Source organism: Scaptodrosophila lebanonensis, unplaced genomic scaffold, assembly GCF_003285725.1.
Source record: "Scaptodrosophila lebanonensis strain 11010-0011.00,11010-0021.00 unplaced genomic scaffold, SlebRS2 tig00000113-arrow-arrow-pilon, whole genome shotgun sequence".
Taxonomy (NCBI): Eukaryota; Metazoa; Arthropoda; class Insecta; order Diptera; family Drosophilidae; genus Scaptodrosophila; species Scaptodrosophila lebanonensis.
This window is the reverse complement of record NW_022060575.1, coordinates 1,260,565-1,278,798: the sequence shown is the minus strand read 5'-3', so window position 1 is coordinate 1,278,798 and position 18,234 is coordinate 1,260,565. Positions and strand designations below refer to the sequence as shown.

The window sequence follows — 18,234 nt, the reverse complement described above, 5'->3', positions numbered from 1 at the left end:
GCGCTTTGAAATTTTCCATTCGACTAAAATCAAAAAGCGATGAAATTCTGCACAAAAATCTTTGTTCTGAAAGTTACTTTCAAACAAAACCGAAAGTTTTCCTCTTTTGCTAGCAGGGTGGATTCTTAAATTGTGTTTGGACCATGAAATTAATTTCATAAACTCATTTTGTAACCTTGACGATTAAAGTTGATAAAAAAAGTTTACGGCTAGTGGTTCGAATTGAATTAATAAATTATTTAAGTTGTTGTTGACGCTGAAAAATATATGAGACTACGAATATTCTAAGGCGTAATAATTATAATATTCGGGACAATATTTTGAGGAGTTTATCAAAACAAATTTGCAAATTGAAAAAAATAAGTTTATGTATTTAATGAAGGGAATATGAATACTAAAAGCTTGATGGTCTCTAAAATGTCAACTAAAGAGAGCGATTAAAAAGGATAATTACTTCAACTGATTTGCTTTAAAGTGCATTAGTTCAATACATGCGAAATCAATTAATAACTTCTTATCAGTTCTTTGTCTGTTAAACTTGTGTTCAAGCAGTTTTTTTTTTTTTTAATTGATAATTTACTTAATTATAACATACGAGTAAAGGCAAATCAAAGTTGGAAGAAAACGCCTTATAATTAACTAAAAAAATAATTTAATTGGCGCATGTATTGGAGAATGGAGTTTTATTAAACATTCTGTAATTTAGTAAACATTCTTTTTACTTACTTCTGGGATTACATACCGGGGAAAACACCAGCACATTTTGGCCAAGTTTGTCAAATATTGCACAAACTCTGTCTAAACGCATCTTCAGAACAGACCACCCTGGGGGAGCTTCTAATCAATTGTGGCTGATGTTGGCCAATGGACAGTGGGGGGTAAACTTTTAGTGTCAACAAAACTTTGGGAGTCGCACGGGCAGCAACAGGCGAATCGGCCAAGCAACCAAGCAGCCAAGCGGCCAAGAGCCCAATGCGTATACGCCGCGTGTCATGCATCTTTCATGGCATAAACCCACACACGCCCACGTACACACACACACACAAGCACACTCCTGCTACTTACAGAAACACAGATAGGAATACGAATACAAATACAAATAAAGAGACGAGGGCAGCCAGCACAGATAAAAACGTGCATTTGATTTTATTTGCCGTTTGCCATCGATAAAAACCAAACGAAACAGAAATAAATTATTAAGCGGGTCGCTTCAGCATGTGATGGGGAGGAGGCTACCCAGTTGCCAGTTGCCAGTTGTTGTTGGAACTGGCGCTATCATGAAAAATGGAGTCCAATGCTTGTAGACAGATGTGTTTATGTGCGTGTGTCTTTTGCATTTGTAGCTGTGCGTGTGCGTGTGTGTGTTTGGGTTTGTGTAAATAAATAAAAGTAAATAGGAAGTGAGGGCATTGCCATTGAACTTGTCGCCTGAAATTTATGTTACCATTTTGCAAAATTTCTTCTTCTTTTCGCAATGCCGCGGTTCAAAGGTTACCCAAGAGACGCAGCAGATACTGGAGAGTCGCGGCTACGAGTTGACTTGTCGTGGCAGTGTCAATGTAAAGGGCAAGGGCTCCATGATCACCTACTTTCTCAAGGGCAAGCTGGCGGGTGGCAGCGATGTGGCCACAAAAGCGGAGGTCGCTGTGGAACCGCCCAAGACCTTGACAATCAATGCTCAGCCAGCTTCAAATTTACAGAGCGATTCAATGGCAGAAACAGCGGCAACAGCAGCGGCAGAGACGAATGCCAAGGAGGATGCCCAGGATGATGCCGACGAGTTGCCTTCACCCGACATTGATCTCAACTCGAATATGCAGAGCTTGACGGCACAGCGTCGCAAATCGCTCTGTCGACAGCACAACATCTCCTCCTCTTTCGGCACCAATGTTAGCAGCTCGACGGCCATTACGCCCAGTCTCTCGAACAGCTCCAGTGTAGTGACAATTGGCGCCTTGCCAGCGCTGCTCAAAAGCGCCAATGCCAGCAATATGGCTGACAATTGCTCCGAGTGTGGCCAGAACAAATCTGTTTCGATGGTCACCAACTCGCCCGTTGCCCCACCTCCTCCTCGAACGCTGGTCGCAGAGCTTAAGGATGAAATCACACGCGATGAGAAATGCACTCTCAAGGACTCGATTGAAAATTTAGAAATTCTACTGAAAAACAACATTAGTTTGTCCGATTTGAGCAACAAACAGCAGCAGAATCTACGCAGCACCACGACAGGTGAGTTGCCACCACTACCACTACCCTTACCCCTACCCCTACCCCTACCACCAACGACCACAACAACAACAACGACAAGCACAGCGCTGCGGAAACGCGACACAATCGTCAGCTTCAATGTAACGGAAGCACTGGCGTCGACGCCACAGCAACAACAACAACAGCAGCAGCAGCAGCTACAAAGAAAACGCAAGTCGGTGACAACGATGATGGTCAGCTGCATATCGACAGCAACAACAACGACCCGTCTATTATCAGACGAGAGCAACAGTTCCACCCAAACGGCACCGGGCACCCTCGAAACGCAGGATGGGCCCACCAGTCTACTGGAACGAGCAGAAAGCAGCCAAGCGGATGCAGTGCGTCGTTCCAATGCCAGTGCCGGCAGCAGCGTCGAGCACGACTGGCAGCCGCGCACAGCGACGCTCGAACCGAACCGCAGTCCCATCAAGACCTCGCAATCGATGAGTCCAATCGGCCTGACCACCGAGGTGTTTGTTCTGCCTAACAGTCGCAGCATGATTCTGATAAGCAGCAGCGGGGGCGATGGTGGTGGCAGTGGAAGTGGAGCCGGAGGTGGCAGCAGTCCGGGCACTGCTGGTGGTGCTGCCGCTTACGTTTTGCAGGATGTCAGCACATAATTGCATTGGCAGGCAAGGAAGATGGGAGATGGTGGTACGAGAGGGTACGCCAGGGGGTTAGGCTTGGAAATATAAATCGTGTAAATATGTAAAATATGCAGCCGCATTTAAGGCACAAGGTCGATGCAGGATTCTTAGTAGAGCTGTTATGTGGGGCTCAAGTGGGAGTGGGATTTGATAGATGTATGTACAGTCTTACCTCGCTTATCACGACTACTTTTCTGCTTTCTAGCTTCAAGCTCATGATCTTCTTTTCAGAATCAAATTAATTGAAATAGTGGAGAAACAAGAATTAATTCAGAATAGGAATACTTAGAAATACGAAGCATCAAGTGTTTAAAACATATATAGTAGCCTAAGTGCTTCGGTGCAATTGAAAACCTCATTGGGTACTAATTTAGCTTCTACTTATTTCTATTAATCTAAAATATTGTTAAAGGTCTTGAGTTGAATTGACTATAGCTTTGGGATCAATTTTACCCTCCGATAAATTATTTGAATTTTCAACTGCAAATATTCGGAACATCCGTACCGTATACAAGTAAAAGCATTTGATCCACTTCCGAATCCATTCTTTAGAATGATGCACCTAAATATTTCCAATAATGCTAGCTATAATAGACTTATAAAATCATCAGAATGAAGAAAATTAATTACAATACACTTATACTGCCTTGATTTTTAAACACTTGATGGTCCTTCATTTAATATAAATTACAGTCGAAATAAAACTATTCAGTTGAGCGGCAGTATACTATATCTCATATATAGTGATTGAAAAATATATTAACAGAATATTCAGAGATATTGAAGTTAAACATACCCAAAAAATCAAAAACTTAAAAACTCATAGAGCTTCATGGCACTACAAGTACAAGTATACTAAAAACTGAACTCAAATGCAAAACAGTTCAGCAATGAATAAAAAGTACAAAAGTTAATGGTTCAGTTTTTAGTCAAGTGCCAGAAGACAATTATGAAATTCACAATTTTCAATTAACTTCATTATTATTTTTCTGTATGATCTCTCGCTTAGCAATAGGTGTTGTTGTCGTTATTTGAAATATCAATGTTTTACCACCAAGACGGTGGGGCTTAGTTTTTGGGGTTTCACTTTGTACAGAAACAGGGTAACTATACGAGTATAAGATGTATTTACATTGATCTCCAACTAAAACGTTCATATCACAATATAGTACGAAGCTAAATGCACGAACTGGGTACCAAAGCATGTAGAACTAGTCGGTTTAATTATTGATAGCTAGTCCGTAGATCATAAGCTAATCGGGATCTGGAGGAGGAAGGAAAGGTTCCTAACTATCGGTCGCAAATGAATGAAGCTAGTGTGCAAACGAATTTAAATAAAACAACAAGGATACATATATTAAAAAAGATATATATGTATTTACCTATTTTTATGACGATGCTATGTTTATGAAAGCACTGATAGATGTGAATTTGTTAGTGTTAGCTTTTGTTATCGATTCTGTTTGTCTTCCACTCTTGCAATCGAATACATACACTTGTAATATTTTAAATCCACTAAATAAAAGAATTTGTCCCATTGCAGTAAAGCATATAGCAATACGATGCCCAATTGTTTTAACTTCTTAGAAAGCGTAATTACAGGCCGTCATTACAAAGTATGACGCTTTTAATTAATTCAGTTTTCACCCAAAATAACAAATAGTTGCTTTGGAAACACATGGTGGTGAAATGGAATCCACTCTTGCTTACTGTCACAAGGAACAGGCCAGTATCAAAAAATTCAAATTTTCATCCGTATATAAATTTCACTTCTCTAAGCAAAATTGAAGCAGTACTGGAGATGTTAGAAGATTATCTACTCTTTCAACATACAGCAATAGTCGACGAAAATTTTGTATATTCTGGCAAGCGAAACAAACTTCATCATCAACATAAACTAAATAGAAAATAGCGGCCCATAAATAAATAATGAGAGACTTCATGAGTGTTACATAGATGTGACACTTAAAGTTATTAACTATTGAGTACTGCAAGGAACCTAGTTCAGTCTGGATTGCTTTAAACGTAAAAAGCAGCCGATAAATTTGAATTAAAGTTTAATGAATTTGTACGATAAGTCGACTCTGCCCCGACCTTTTTAAAGGAACGATATTTGATAGCTAGATGCCATGTCATATGCAGAGAAATGCCTTAAATTTCTCGATTTGCAACTTCAAAAGAAAAAGTAAAATTGCATTTCCAACCTTGTGAAGAAATTAATTGATTGATTGATTGTCAGTCGAGTATTAACCGAAATATTGAAGTGGAAATCAAGTGAAAGCATGCATATAAACTGACCATTCGATCATTTCTTTCTGGAGCACTGTTACTCTGGGGATTGCCTAATGGAATCTTCACTTCATGAAGTCTTGGCTATCAGTGTTTTCAATAAACCTTTTACGAATAAATACACTTAAGTAACCAACTCTGTCAATTTAAGGCTGTACTTTTATTTAACTGTATCCACAAGAAGCTTAAGCGGAACACACTATTTTTAAATGTTAAGCAAATATTAAACGCAAATATAAATGTATAGTATATACACAAATTACTCTTACAACAGATCATACAATATACGAATATAATACCAGTTAGCTAATCATAAATGTTGATAGATGTACAATGTTTTACGTGTATGTTGTGTGTCTCAATGTTGCTGAAAGAAAAAAACACTAAAAAAAGAAAAAATATATAAATATTAAAAAATAAAATAAAGGCGGTAAATAATTATTAAATATCATACAAATATATACCGGAACAAAATTCTCGCTGTGATTTCTATGAAAGAAAGTATAAATTATGAATTATTTTATACATTTTTGTTACCTAGTTTTAACTTGAAGTTTTAACTGTTCACTCGCTCTGACCTTAGCTGACTACATACATATATATACGTACTACCTATCATTTAGCTACCTACACACATACACATGCACAAACACATACAAGTACAGCGGCTGTGCTTGGCAGCAGAATTGTTGAGAAAATGCCTCAAACTATGCAAAACTTTGGAATTTTTTACTTTGCAACGACTAGTTGCAGCATCTGCTGCGGAGCTGCAACATTCCTCTTAGTACACACACCACTTACAAGTGTTTGTGCTTTTTGGCAATTGAGTGGCAAGGCAACTAATTTAAATTTTCAAATACGAGTTAAACTGACGTTAAGTAGCTTGCTGTTGAGTTAAAATAAACGCTGATATGTATATGTACGTGTACGATATTAAAAAAAAAATATATATATCATCCAAAATCGAAACAAATTGTCGCGAAATGTTGTAAATGTTTAATGTGCAAACTGCAAAAAATGTGTTAATAAAACTTACAAATAAGTTTGGCAAGTGTCGAAGCATTTCATAACTATTTACATTTGTGTGTACTTTATGTTGGTAGGTATGTTTGCTAGAAAGTGTTGCATTGCTTCACAACAACAGCGCGACATTAATTTATATTAACAGAGACAAACATTGTTGATGTTTAATTTTAAATTTTTCGCGCCCGCCGCCACAGGCAATAGTAGCCGAGCAGGTGGAAGCCAAAGTAGAGGCCCAGACAGGCCAGCATGTTGCGATAGAGATGCGACTCATCGAAGCTGTATTTGTCCAGCACATCCTGGCCAGTGTGGAAGCAGGGCAGGTCCTCGCTCTCCTCGAAGCAGGCTGCACAACAACGAGTATGATTAGGGAATGATTTTCGATTTGACTACCTAAGCGGCTACTCACTGATATTTTGCACGCCGGACCATTGCACAATGGTCATGGCCTCGTTGGCGTACAGCATCCAGGAGAGAAACTGCGTCCAATAAAAGGCCACTGGCAAGGTGCTGTATTATTTAAAGGGATATATCATTTAATTGATAAAGCGAGGCACTGATTCTCACCTAATTTTGATAAATATGCCCGAGGTAATCATGATTATGTAATCAACCGGCACCAGATAGGCCATGGCCAGCGGTACCGAATTGAAGGCAGTCGAGAAGAAGCAGCCACAAGCAGTTGCCACATTCAGTGTCAGCACCACAAATATTGCTGTGATACCGAAGGCATACAAATCGGGACGCAGCCCGCATATCCAATAGCAAACGCTTACAAACAGCAGCGGATCGATTAACATGCCCGGCAGCTGAAAATTAAGAAATTACTCTAAAAATTACTTTCCAGCTGCTTAAATGCAAATTACTTGTATTAATTGTGCATAGAAACAGTCCTAAAACGTAGATTGACTAGAGTGTTTTTCAGTTTCGTTCTTGAACATAATTTGTTGTGAGGATATTCCATTTTGATATCGAGTTACTGTTTTTATGGACGATTTCACAGCAATTCCTTAATAATATAACTTGTGCGTTTAATTTTAAAAAGCGCTGCCAAAGAAGGAAACACTGTATAGAATAAAAACTGAGCAGATAGTTCCTGAAAATTGAAACTGAACTAAAGGATCTCCCCTTCAAGATTTCCAGAATGTATTACATGTAATCCCTAAGCGGTCTTCGTTTATTTTTAGAGAACTCTCTGAAGGAAATACCGATGAAACAATTACAGTGTATTGAATTGCAGCCCGACAGTGAAATACCCTGTACCCAGACACATTTCCGGCACTGAGTTAAATGCGCCCATAGCAAAAGAAGAAGAAGAAGAAGAGTGAACTTGATGATGCAGTTTGTGGGCGTAGTATTGGAGTGAATTCTTAGAATTGGCCGATTTTTATGAAATTTAAAACAAAAGTTGATAATTCTATATAGACTGCGTGTGCATTTGGTTTATGGAGCTTGTGTTGTATATATAGTAATGAGGAAATTCTGAAGCATGCAAGTGAAGTACTCTTATGCCCGTTTTCGTATGAGTATTCTATCTAAATATTTTTCTTAAAAAAAGGAAGTCGGTGGATCTCCTAAATTAAATTACTTTTAACGTTAGGCTAATCATTTATTCGATTAATACTTTACTCTACTAAATGGTCTGTACCCCGAAACCTTTACATGTGGTATGACGATTGATTTTTTACCTCTTCAAGAGGTTTTCTATGATGCATATATTTCTTTTGAGTAGTACTGCCTGCAACCTGCCCTTTAGTATAGAGATGTTTTCTATAAAATGTATTTGCTTATATCTATTTTTAAGTATTCTTCCTGACATAAAGATAAGTATTATTTGTAGACGACTTACCATAGCAAGCACGGTGCCAACATAATATTGCGCTGTGGTGTATAGGCCAGATCGCGTCTCCCGCCAAAAGAGCGGAAAGCCCTGTGGGAAGACATTCATGACCGAGTACATGGGCTGGTAGGTGTTCTCAGATATCATGATAAAGAGGGCGCCCTGCACCGCTTGTACGCCTAGCTGGGTGGTATCTATAGTGCCCGCAAAACAGGCGCCTATAACCAGGGTCAGGACCATTTTCTGAATCAGACGGACCAACTGAATGGACGGATCCCGCAGTAGTGTTAATGTGGCGCGCATCCAGACGACGCGAAATTGCCTGAACCAGGCGGCTCCTCTGAATAGCTCCACCTCCTTGTCGAAGGGAAAGTTTCCAGTCTGAGCCATATGAATTTCCAGATTGACGAGCATGTCGCGCTGCTTGGCCGCCGAACTGACGGCAAACTGATCACACATATGCTGCGCAGAACGCTGCGAGGCTTGCTCGAATCCCGGGTCCGTGGCCAGCACGCCAATTAGGAAATCTGCCGGATTGTAAGTATCCGGGCAGTAGTAACCGTGCTGAGCAAAGAAGGTGAGCGCGTTTTGTGGCGAGCCAGTGAAGGCCACACGACCATCGGCCAGTAACATCACATTATTGAAGTTATCGAACAGTTGACTTGAGGGCTGGTGTATGGTACACAGTATGGTTGTGCCCTTCTGGGCCAGCTCGTAGAGCGTCTGTACGAGCTGCTGGGCGCTGAACGAGTCCAAGCCGGTGGTGGGCTCGTCGCAAAAAAGAATTACCGGATTGTTGAGCAGCTCGACCGCAAACGCCAGACGCTTGCGCTCGCCCCCCGAAAGCACCTTCTTGTCGTCCCCGCTGCCAATCCGCGTATGGGCCGCCGACAGGAGGCCTGTGCGCTCCAGCAACTCGCTAATGATCAGCTTGCGCTCCTGCGGCGACACCCTCCGGTCCAAGCGCAGTTGGGCCTGGCGGGATTAGCGGCATTCAATGGAATGTTCTCCTGTGTAATGATGTGGGTATGACGCCTTACCATGAAATTTAAGTGCTCCAGCACTGTGAGCGTGCCCATGAAGAGATCGTCTTGATACACATATCCACTGATGCGGTGCATGAACGGTCCAATGCGTCGGCCGTTTATCAGTATATCACCTTGAACCACAGTGCCGGCTGCATCGGACGCAACATTGTGTGAAGTGTTGGATGCAGGTTCAGTTCAGATTTCATAGACAAAGAGATAAACAATCGTATTCTGGCTTATCTTATCAAGGCTGTTTTATATTGCAACTTTATCTACCTGGCTGCCGATAGGCCAGTGTTGACATTAGAGTCGTCTTTCCCGAGCCACTGAAAATGAGAAGCAGTGAGCAAATGTTTAGGCACATGCAGGATCATATCTAAGGTATCTGCTTAATTAAATATCTAGAACAACTTTATGTGACAATTCACTTTTCAGAGATTAAAAAAGGGTAAGTGAATCGTGCGGTTGGAAAAAAAGTGTATCAACCACCGAATTTCTGTGCCACTTTACTATCTTTGGGTTTACGATTGCTCTTAAAATATAGCTATCATTATATGTCTACTACGATGCAGACAACGTGCTTAGTGTAGCGTGGCAGAGGTAAGTAACTTTCCAGATGAGTGGGTCGCTAAGACATCGAGTCAACACTTAAAACTATCTTTGAAACATTACTATACATTTCACAGCATCAAATTTTATAGTATTTCAGAGATGATTCCGACTGTTACATGACGAATACTTCTTAGAAGAAGAAAAGAAATGTCCACGGGACTCTGATGAACGAAGAACAATCACAGTCATCACATCCTTAAGATATTCTAATTAAATTAGTGCCTCGCAAATACAATTTAAGTATCTTGGAATAATGGAAAACTGCGTTGTATCTTTATTGCAATCACTCTACGTATATCCATAATGCTGCTGCAATACATCCCGTAGGTATGTCTAAGATGGTAACCACGCCTATTTTTCTAATTGTACAGAAAGTCGGAAACGCTTAAAAAGTATAAGTATCAGGTAGCCCCTACTTTTAATTCTGTACGCCATACGATGTTTTAGTTTTTAGGTAAGACAGCCTAAGATTTGGCATTATGTTAAGCCTTTACACGCCCTGCTTGACCAAACCAAATTCCAATATGTTGTGTGGTCTGAATGTAAACAAGAGTACGTGCATTTGTTTAAACGATAAAGTTAATCCATTTGCACATCTGCGGTATTAATGAAAGCATATGCAATCACTCGGCATTCTCAGCATATCTTACATAACATTTGACACTTATTTACATTCCGCGAATCGCATTACATTAAATTCTTTGGCACAGCCCTCAAGGCGAAGTCAATCAACACATACGTAACCTGATATGCTTTGAGAAACACAGGCTGTGGTCGATCATATCGATTACCGATCTAGCAGTCAGAGCTGGTGATTCACTCGAGCATCTCACTTACATCCATTCACAATTGTTTAACTTTTTGTTTACTTTTTTTTCCAAACATAATTAGGTGTCACTATTTATATTGGGAGCATTTATTCGACTTTGAATGTAACTGTCTTTCGAATTCTGTCTACTCACCTAGCACCCATGAGCGCCATCAGCGTGCCTGGCTGGATGGCGCCAGTAGAGTTATTAATGATCCGCTTCATGTTTTTGCCGGATCCACCCACATTTGTGTAGACACACAAGTCGCGCCAGACAAGTGTCGCGCCTTGCTCCGTGGGCGCCCATTTACTGTAGCTGCGGAGGGGTAGACTGCGCTCAGAACTGTTGCGCTTTGACAGCCGTTGGGGCGGTGTGCTGCCCAGGCTGACACTCCCACTTCCCTGGGGTGGACTGTCTTGGCTCGGGTCCAAAATCTGCAGCTCTAGCTGGTCCTGTGGATCCACATCGATGAGCCTGCTATCTGACATATTATCTACTGTCTGAACAAGTTGCGTTTTATCTTGTTCTTTTTTGTTGGGGGAGTAGTATGCGCGACTGTTTAGTGGCAAACCGACATGTACGACAGTTTAACGGCAACTAAAGCACCAACTAACTGACTTTTCTGACTGACGCCGACGTCGTTGCGACGACTCACTGAGCTATGCAAATACTCGTAAGTTAGCCGCACTCTTTGGGGAGGCAGCACTTGATCTTTTACCAATTGCCGACAGTCTGCCAGGCAGCAATGGCAAACAAATGGAAAGCGGGAGGCAGTGAGGGCTCCGGCGTTTAGTCTCTGCTATTCGCAGAATCAACAGTCTAAGCTGTTTCTCGTATTACAAACCGCTGCCTGCCTGGCCAAAGGGAAGCCCTCTAAGCCGCAGACAATAATAATGAAAAGGCAAAAGCGGCAACGGGAAATCGCAGCAACAGGAAAGTGGGAAAGCGGTATAGCGGGAAAGCTGGAGAGCTAGTTTGTGAACAAGGTAAGGCGCACAAGGTAATGCGAACGAGCATATGTGTTAATTACAACAAAAACAACAACAAGAATGGCAATCTGTCCAACTGAGAAGCAAAACGAAAAGAAAAAATAATATTGCCTACTTTCAGGCTGCAATTAAAAAATGCTGCAATAACAGAAGTTGAGCGATCTTGAATAACTCTTGATTAGAACACTCACACAGCCACAATAATATAACAATATTAGTGTCAATATTTTCAAGCTCAATATTAACGGCTGCTTCACCGGGGCTTATCAGCTTCCATGCTGCACAAGCAGCGGCAGTTGCTTATTGGCGATTAGAACGAGCGGTTCGTAGTCGTTTAAACTAAACTGGATCGATCGGTTTGTTTTGATTTTATATTTTCCACTTAATTAAGCAATCACAGTAATTTGGACATTGTGGAGTGAATATATTTATAGCGAGTGATATCTCTTTGTCAGTCGATCGGTATACTTCGTGTAAACATACTGTGAAATTTAATATGTACATACATAAGACTATACTTGTATAGTAGTTGTTTACAAATTGCAAAAATATTTCCCAGTCTGCAGTTTCTGAGACCGACACTGGGAACAAGTGCGATTAAATTTGTTTTGGTTTTTGTTACGAGTGGAGGTCAATAAAGAGGGGACTATTGAAATATTAAAAGTTGTGTGATTTATTATAATTTTTTTTATACGTTTTTAGAGTTCTACTAATAACAACATATAAATTGAATTTTGGCTTAAGCTGCTTGAAAACATTTTGATCCACCAGTGTCAAAGGAATATACATTTACGTACATATATGTTTGTTTGTCAAGATTCTTCAAAAATCTATGTCTACATACAAAAACGGGAACCAAAAGATGATAATCTTCGAAATTCCAAACCATTTGAATAAATTTATTACTATAACAAGAACTGTGAAGCAGTCACTCTGACAATGATATAAAACCTAACTATTGAATTTAGCTATTTAATTTTAATTATTTAATTTAAAAATAAAACCATTTTACGCTCCGTTTCTGTGAAATTGTAAGTACGAGTTGGAAGTGCATCCAAGTTACCAACTACGTTAGTGACAGGAAAATGCATTAATTGATAGGACGCTAAAACGTTCGTAAATTAACAATTGAACTATCTACATACACCTATGACTAACTAGCAATAGCAAACAATTATAAAACAATTATCACACCAAACTTTATGTGATTTTGATTTCAATACTCTGCATGATAGTTAATTTTTATAGGTACATGTATGTATGTTATACGACTTGGAAATACCTGTTGAGCTTATCAACGCCAATGATCTGGATAACGTGCAATTTGCTTTTTGATAAGCATAACGAAGTTTGAAAATATTGAGATTAGCTGAAAAGCCATAAAAGTTTGTTGCATTGTGCGGTTTTTTGTTTTAATAGCGTCTGGTTTAACACATGATTTACACGATAAATAAAGCGCGCAAATTGTGGCTTTTAAGCTAGACAAATATTGAATATCTTTATAGGCACCGCCGATGATAAAGCAACATCTGCATTTACCTTAGAAAATTAATTTCTTGCATCAAGTTACAGTTCTACGTCGAATTTCAAACTCAACGCGGTTGTGCGACAGTCGAAAGCATTAAGAGAACAATAAAGAGCAACAAAAGCAAAAAGCTCTGGGAATGAACCATCAATAAACATTGTATTGAGGCTTGTTTGCAACCCTAATAGTACCAATATAACGAGCGGCAGTGAGCGTGCAGAGCGACAAAAAGAGGCGGCAAACGAAATGAGCGGCACAGAGGTGAGTGAAGCGCTATAAAGTGTCAACTTTGTGTTTAAAGCAATATGTCGACAAAACACAAGCAATAAAAAAGAGTGATAAGTTTATATAAAAATAATAAATAATTGTGAACCATCGCTTAGAATATAATTAAATTAAATGAAATTTATTTAAAGCGAACGACTGGTGTTAACACCAAGTGTTACGTATGCATAACAATTCTAAGCACACATGCGTTGATGAGTATGTATAATTGAAGCTATTTAAATATGAAACATAGAAGCATAATAAAAGAGAAAAGTAAAATTATCAGCAGTGCTCAAATCTACAATAAAATATATCGCCGGCAGTATAATGACCATCTAAAATAAATAAATTATGTGTATGTATACATTTGCTACACGGGTGTAGTATTTTTGGGTGTTCTAAACAGATTGTTCACAATCTGTACAAAATAATTGAAATACGAAAATGAATGTGTACGTCACGCATTTTTAAAGTGTTGTGTGACGAAGACTTTTGTATTCTCTGCAAGTAAAACTTCCTCCAAAAGGCACTCAAACCGGCTTCTGGGTATTTGTCCAATTCAAAGAGTGTATAGCAGCCGTTACCAGTAGAGTGCTTATTTAACATAAAACGTGTTGTGCCGTCTAACGAAAGCTTTTCATTCAAGTTGCCATGCGCTCGCTCTCTCTCACGTTCAAGTTCCTCGCATTGAATATTTGCGAAGGCATTACCAACACAAAATAAAAATGCATGCAGAAGGCGGTTTGTTCGAAAAGTGCCAATCCCTGAGTGCTCTTTCATATTAAAACAAACGTAAATACAAGTTTCTAATAAACACATGTTTTTATTTGTTCGTTTTTAATTCGCTATTAATCCAATATAATAGAAATATTACATGTATAAAATTGCAGCCTCGTCATCTTCATTACAGTCCAATTACATACTATATACGTTACCTATTCACAGTAGCGTCTATCTTACAAAGTGTTGCATACTTTTAGCCAGCTGCTGTAAATGAAAGACGCGCCAGCGGTTCCGCTAGCAATGGAAGCGATGCTAGTTCCGAAGCACAGCACCCGCTCGAAAGCCGACCGAGGAGTCGCGGGAGACGTATATTTGGCGCCATATCCGTCGAACCGACAATGTTTCTGTACATGTTCGCCTTTATGTTCACCTCTGTGGTGGAGCAGAACTTCATTGTGTACAAGGCCTGCCGCGTCAATAACAATTTTAGTGAGGAGGTCTGCACAAATATCAACAAGCCCGAGAACAAGGAGTACCAGGAGAGGGTGTTTAAGACCACAGCCATATACCACCAATGGGAGAACATTTCGGCACATATTTTCCCCATTGTCTTAGCACTCTTTTTGGGCTCGTTTTCGGATAGGCGTGGTCGAAAATTTCCATTGCTTATGGGCCTTGTGGGAAAATGCATTTACTCCACCATGGTTGTGGTTAATGCCAACCAGTCTACGTGGCCAGCGGAATACATTATCTATACGGCTACACTGCCATCGGCGTTAACGGGTGCGGATGTGGCAATATTTGCCTCCTGCTTTGCCTACATCTCAGACATAACGACTGTGGAGCAGCGAACCATAAGAGTGACAATTCTGGACGCAGTCTACCTTAGTGCCATGCCCACGGGTGTTGCTCTGGGTTCGTATATGTTTGAGCATGTTTTCAACCGTTCTTACGGGCACATGTTCACGGTAAATGCGAGTCTGTTGGCTCTGGCCATAATTTACACCCTCTTTGCATTAAAGGTATAATCACTAGCCTTAGTTCGTAGCTCTCCATATATAGTCAAGCTTTCTTGCAGTGGCAAACAACGCCTAGGCAGCGATCATTGCGTGAACTTGGCTGTTGCGGCATCTGGTCAGACTTCTTCGATAAGCAGCATGTGAAGGATTCCTTTGGCGTTTTGCTAAAGCCCCGGCAAGGTCATCGTCGCATCTTCATCACCATTTTACTCTTCAGCATGGCACTCTATACTTTCCAGCGGGACGAGGGCAGTTACCTCTATCTGTACACAGTCTCTAAGTTTCAGTGGGAGGTAAGGGAATACAGCACATTCAAAACTTTCAAGTCGGCCGCATATGTAATTGCCATGTTGTTGGCGGTGCCATTGATGAACAAACTATTGGGCTGGCGTGACACGGTAAGTGTGGCAGAGATCTCTGTTGACTGGACAAGCCTCATCTGGGGGACATTTCTAATTTAAACAGACTATTATCTTTGTTGGTGCCTGGGCTCACTCCATTGCGCGAGTATTCTTCTATTTTGCTGCAACGCCAAAGCTGCTCTATGCAGGCGCCGTGGTCTGTAGCTTGGGTCCCATTGTAGGGCCCATGATACGCGCCATGACCTCAAAGATTGTGCCACAATCAGAGCGGGGCAAGGTCTTTGCTCTGCTCTCCGTCTTTGACAATGCAGTGCCCTTTATAAGTGGTGTTTGTTACTCGCAGATTTATCGAGCTACATTGGACCACAATCATGGTGGTGATGTATTTATGCTGACTATAGCCACTCAGATGACGGTATTTGTCCTGATACTGTAAGTATGATTCCACACTATTAAAAAATCATACCTCGTTTCATCAAAGCATTGCCAAGAGTTCAACTTCATCTAACCTAATTGTTAGGAATTCAAAACTAGACAATATGCATGACCCTTCGTCCTAACAACTTATTACTATATTTTATTTTATTAAAACGCAAAGTCTAGTAAGCTGCTTTTTAGATTGGGAATTGTCTGCGGTCGAGAAGGGCACAAAATTTATATTAGAGGTTAGCTTAGGTTAGGTTTCAATGGCTGGGGCGATGATGCTTAACCACTCAGGCCTGAAACGCCCGTTTACCCTAAAGCTGCTAACTGCCGGGCAGCGGTAGAGAAGGTGTTCAACGCTTTCTTCCTTCTCTTCATCCCTGCAGCTTCTGCAGAAATCGTTAAAGAGTCTAGCAGCGTCTCTGCCAACCTGATAATGGCCAGTGAGCGGCCACACCAGAGACTTCCGTTCTGTTGAGCTTTAAGGGCTTAGATGTTCTTCTTCCCAGCGCTGTTGTGAAATTGTCCGTGCTTAGTCGCGTGGCATAATCCGGAGTAAAGCTTAAGGCGTACCCATACCCTCATTCTTAGTAGATGTATCCAGGGCCGGCGTTAGGCGTAGTGTGCCTAAATACGGACTAAGGGCAAAGGAGGATTTCTGCAACTATTGTATACAGCTGTTAAAAGCTTAATCATAAGAGGGTTATATAGTATATTTCAATTGGCTTAAACTTCTTTTTATTTTACTTTATAATAAGCATTAGGTTTTAACAATCAACAGTTTTTGGAACTAATCTGCCGACTAATTTTGGCAACTTACTTGCAGTTTTGTTTCTATCCGCCTGGCCAAGTTAACTGACTGGGTGCTCAGTGGGTGGCTTGCTGGATGGTTGTATCTTATAAAGTAAAATTAGTGGGATGATGGCCAGATAGATCTATTGTACCACACTGAGCGAAAACCTTTTTCTGGTGCGGATGGCTTTGTAGCAAAATTAAAATTCATGTGTAGCTTTATTGACTCGTTCTTCTATGTCGTCATCTCAGTACAGTTTTCTTTCTAGGATGACCCTCAGGTATTTGCGTTGCATCTGAATTTGATGCTAAGTGTTTTATTTGGGAGGAAGGAGTTTCAGAAACTTGTACTTCTTTGTAAAAAGAGTGTGTTTTCAAGAGTGTTGAAAGTGCCGCCTCCATAGCGTTTGTCCATGCGGCTTCGCAGCTTGTTGACTGTCAACCTCCATAAAATTGGGGAAGAATCCCATCTTAAGGGTGCCCCTACTAACGAACTTATGTGTGGTCAGACTGCCAGTTCGGCTTTAACAGCCCTTCTGTTAAGCAGAGTCATATTATAGTACATGTATTTAAAAGTTTTGGTCACTAATCCAATACAAATAGCCACCATATCCTACAACCTATTTAGTTTAACTTCAAACTTACGCATTTCTGAATTACTTTATGTTAAGTTCTCTCTGATTTATCAGCTAAACACTTTTAATCCTATTCCCATCTGTTACCTCCTCCCACAGCTGCATACATATTGTTCTGGGCAAGAATTCGCTGACCGTGCCTGAGGTGACGGAGAAGGAGAGCGGTTTGATTACTAATGAAGCGCCTACCTTGGTAGGTCCAATTGAAGCAAAGAATTCCGAGAACACCAACGACAATACCTAGCAGATCCACAATAACTTTCACACATTTATTGTGCAAAAAACCACATCTCTAAACCACTACTGTTTACAATTGTGCATTCCTTTATTACGTACTTTTGAATTTAGGCAAGTAGTTTTAAATAAAAAATACATCTCGATTTGTAGAGTACCAGGTAAGTAGGGCTATTTTTCGTTATTTGTTCTTGGATAGTGTACGCTGCTTCTCCGCATGCTCAACCACCTGCTCATCGACAAAGAGGCCCTTGCGCCGGCGCACACTGTCCATATAGAGCTTGGCGCGATTCGCCGAGTCCGCCTTCTCGCCAAAGTGCATCAGTTCCTCCTCAGTGGTGGGTAGCCAGAAGGGATCAATATCAATCACCTGCAAGGAACGAAACGAAACAAAATGTATGAACGGAAAGGGACAATTCAGTTTTCAGGCATCTTCTTTCCTAGAAATCATTTAGACACAATGGTGCCGCGCCCAGGCACTTGAGTGCGACACAATGGCGCGCGCTGGGACGGCGGCGGCGGCGTCCGTTGGTCTATGCGCCTGCGCCTGTGCTTATGCCTATGCCTAGATCGATATGCCTGTGCCTAATATCCTTTTGGACAGAGTGATTGGATTTACGTGATATTTTATGAGTTCTGTGTGGCGTTTAGTGCCGGTCCGTTTGTCTGCAGGCAGGCAAACAGACAGACAGGCAGGGAAAAGCAACCGACAGCAGCAATCAGGGAAAGCATGCATTTTCACATCTTCATTGTTGAGATCAAGAGGT

At 40.8% G+C, this 18,234-nt stretch overlaps 4 protein-coding genes across 5 annotated transcripts in view; 2 read left to right on the top strand and 2 right to left on the bottom strand.

Moving 5' to 3' along the window:
* The window catches only part of LOC115628351 (adenylate cyclase type 6), a 28,288-nt gene extending 24,833 nt beyond the window's left edge, over nucleotides 1-3,455 (top strand). The window contains exons 22-24 of the mRNA XM_030524424.1: nucleotides 1,491-2,229; nucleotides 2,314-2,579; nucleotides 2,628-3,455. Coding sequence (XP_030380284.1) covers nucleotides 1,491-2,229; nucleotides 2,314-2,579; nucleotides 2,628-2,870 — 1,248 coding nt within the window. The 3' untranslated portion in view covers nucleotides 2,871-3,455. The remainder of the gene's footprint in view (nucleotides 1-1,490; nucleotides 2,230-2,313; nucleotides 2,580-2,627) is intronic.
* Nucleotides 3,456-6,097: 2,642 nt separating this feature from the next.
* On the bottom strand, nucleotides 6,098-11,051 carry LOC115628354 (protein scarlet). Its single transcript, XM_030524429.1, has 7 exons — nucleotides 10,652-11,051; nucleotides 9,354-9,403; nucleotides 9,090-9,226; nucleotides 8,059-9,024; nucleotides 6,777-7,018; nucleotides 6,619-6,719; nucleotides 6,098-6,555 (listed from the first exon to the last, which is right to left on the bottom strand). The coding sequence occupies exons 1-7, from the start codon at nucleotides 10,984-10,986 to the stop codon at nucleotides 6,380-6,382; spliced, it is 2,007 nt and encodes a 668-aa protein (XP_030380289.1). The 5' UTR covers nucleotides 10,987-11,051; the 3' UTR covers nucleotides 6,098-6,379.
* A 745-nt stretch (nucleotides 11,052-11,796) lies between these two features.
* Nucleotides 11,797-17,632, top strand: LOC115628353 (proton-coupled folate transporter). Of its 2 annotated transcripts, none has more exons than XM_030524426.1 (6): nucleotides 11,797-11,843; nucleotides 13,054-13,273; nucleotides 14,260-15,024; nucleotides 15,081-15,419; nucleotides 15,487-15,815; nucleotides 17,333-17,632. In XM_030524426.1, exons 2-6 carry the CDS (start codon nucleotides 13,259-13,261, stop codon nucleotides 17,475-17,477), a joined length of 1,593 nt encoding a protein of 530 aa, XP_030380286.1. In that variant the 5' UTR covers nucleotides 11,797-11,843; nucleotides 13,054-13,258; the 3' UTR covers nucleotides 17,478-17,632. The 2 variants fall into 2 exon arrangements, with proteins under 2 accessions (XP_030380286.1, XP_030380288.1); XM_030524428.1 differs by having other exon boundaries at nucleotides 11,828-11,843; nucleotides 13,060-13,273.
* The window catches only part of LOC115628352 (elongation factor-like GTPase 1), a 118,608-nt gene continuing 117,908 nt past the window's right edge, over nucleotides 17,535-18,234 (bottom strand). Inside the window, exon 6 of the mRNA XM_030524425.1 lies at nucleotides 17,535-17,837. Coding sequence (XP_030380285.1) covers nucleotides 17,649-17,837 — 189 coding nt within the window. The 3' untranslated portion in view covers nucleotides 17,535-17,648. The remainder of the gene's footprint in view (nucleotides 17,838-18,234) is intronic.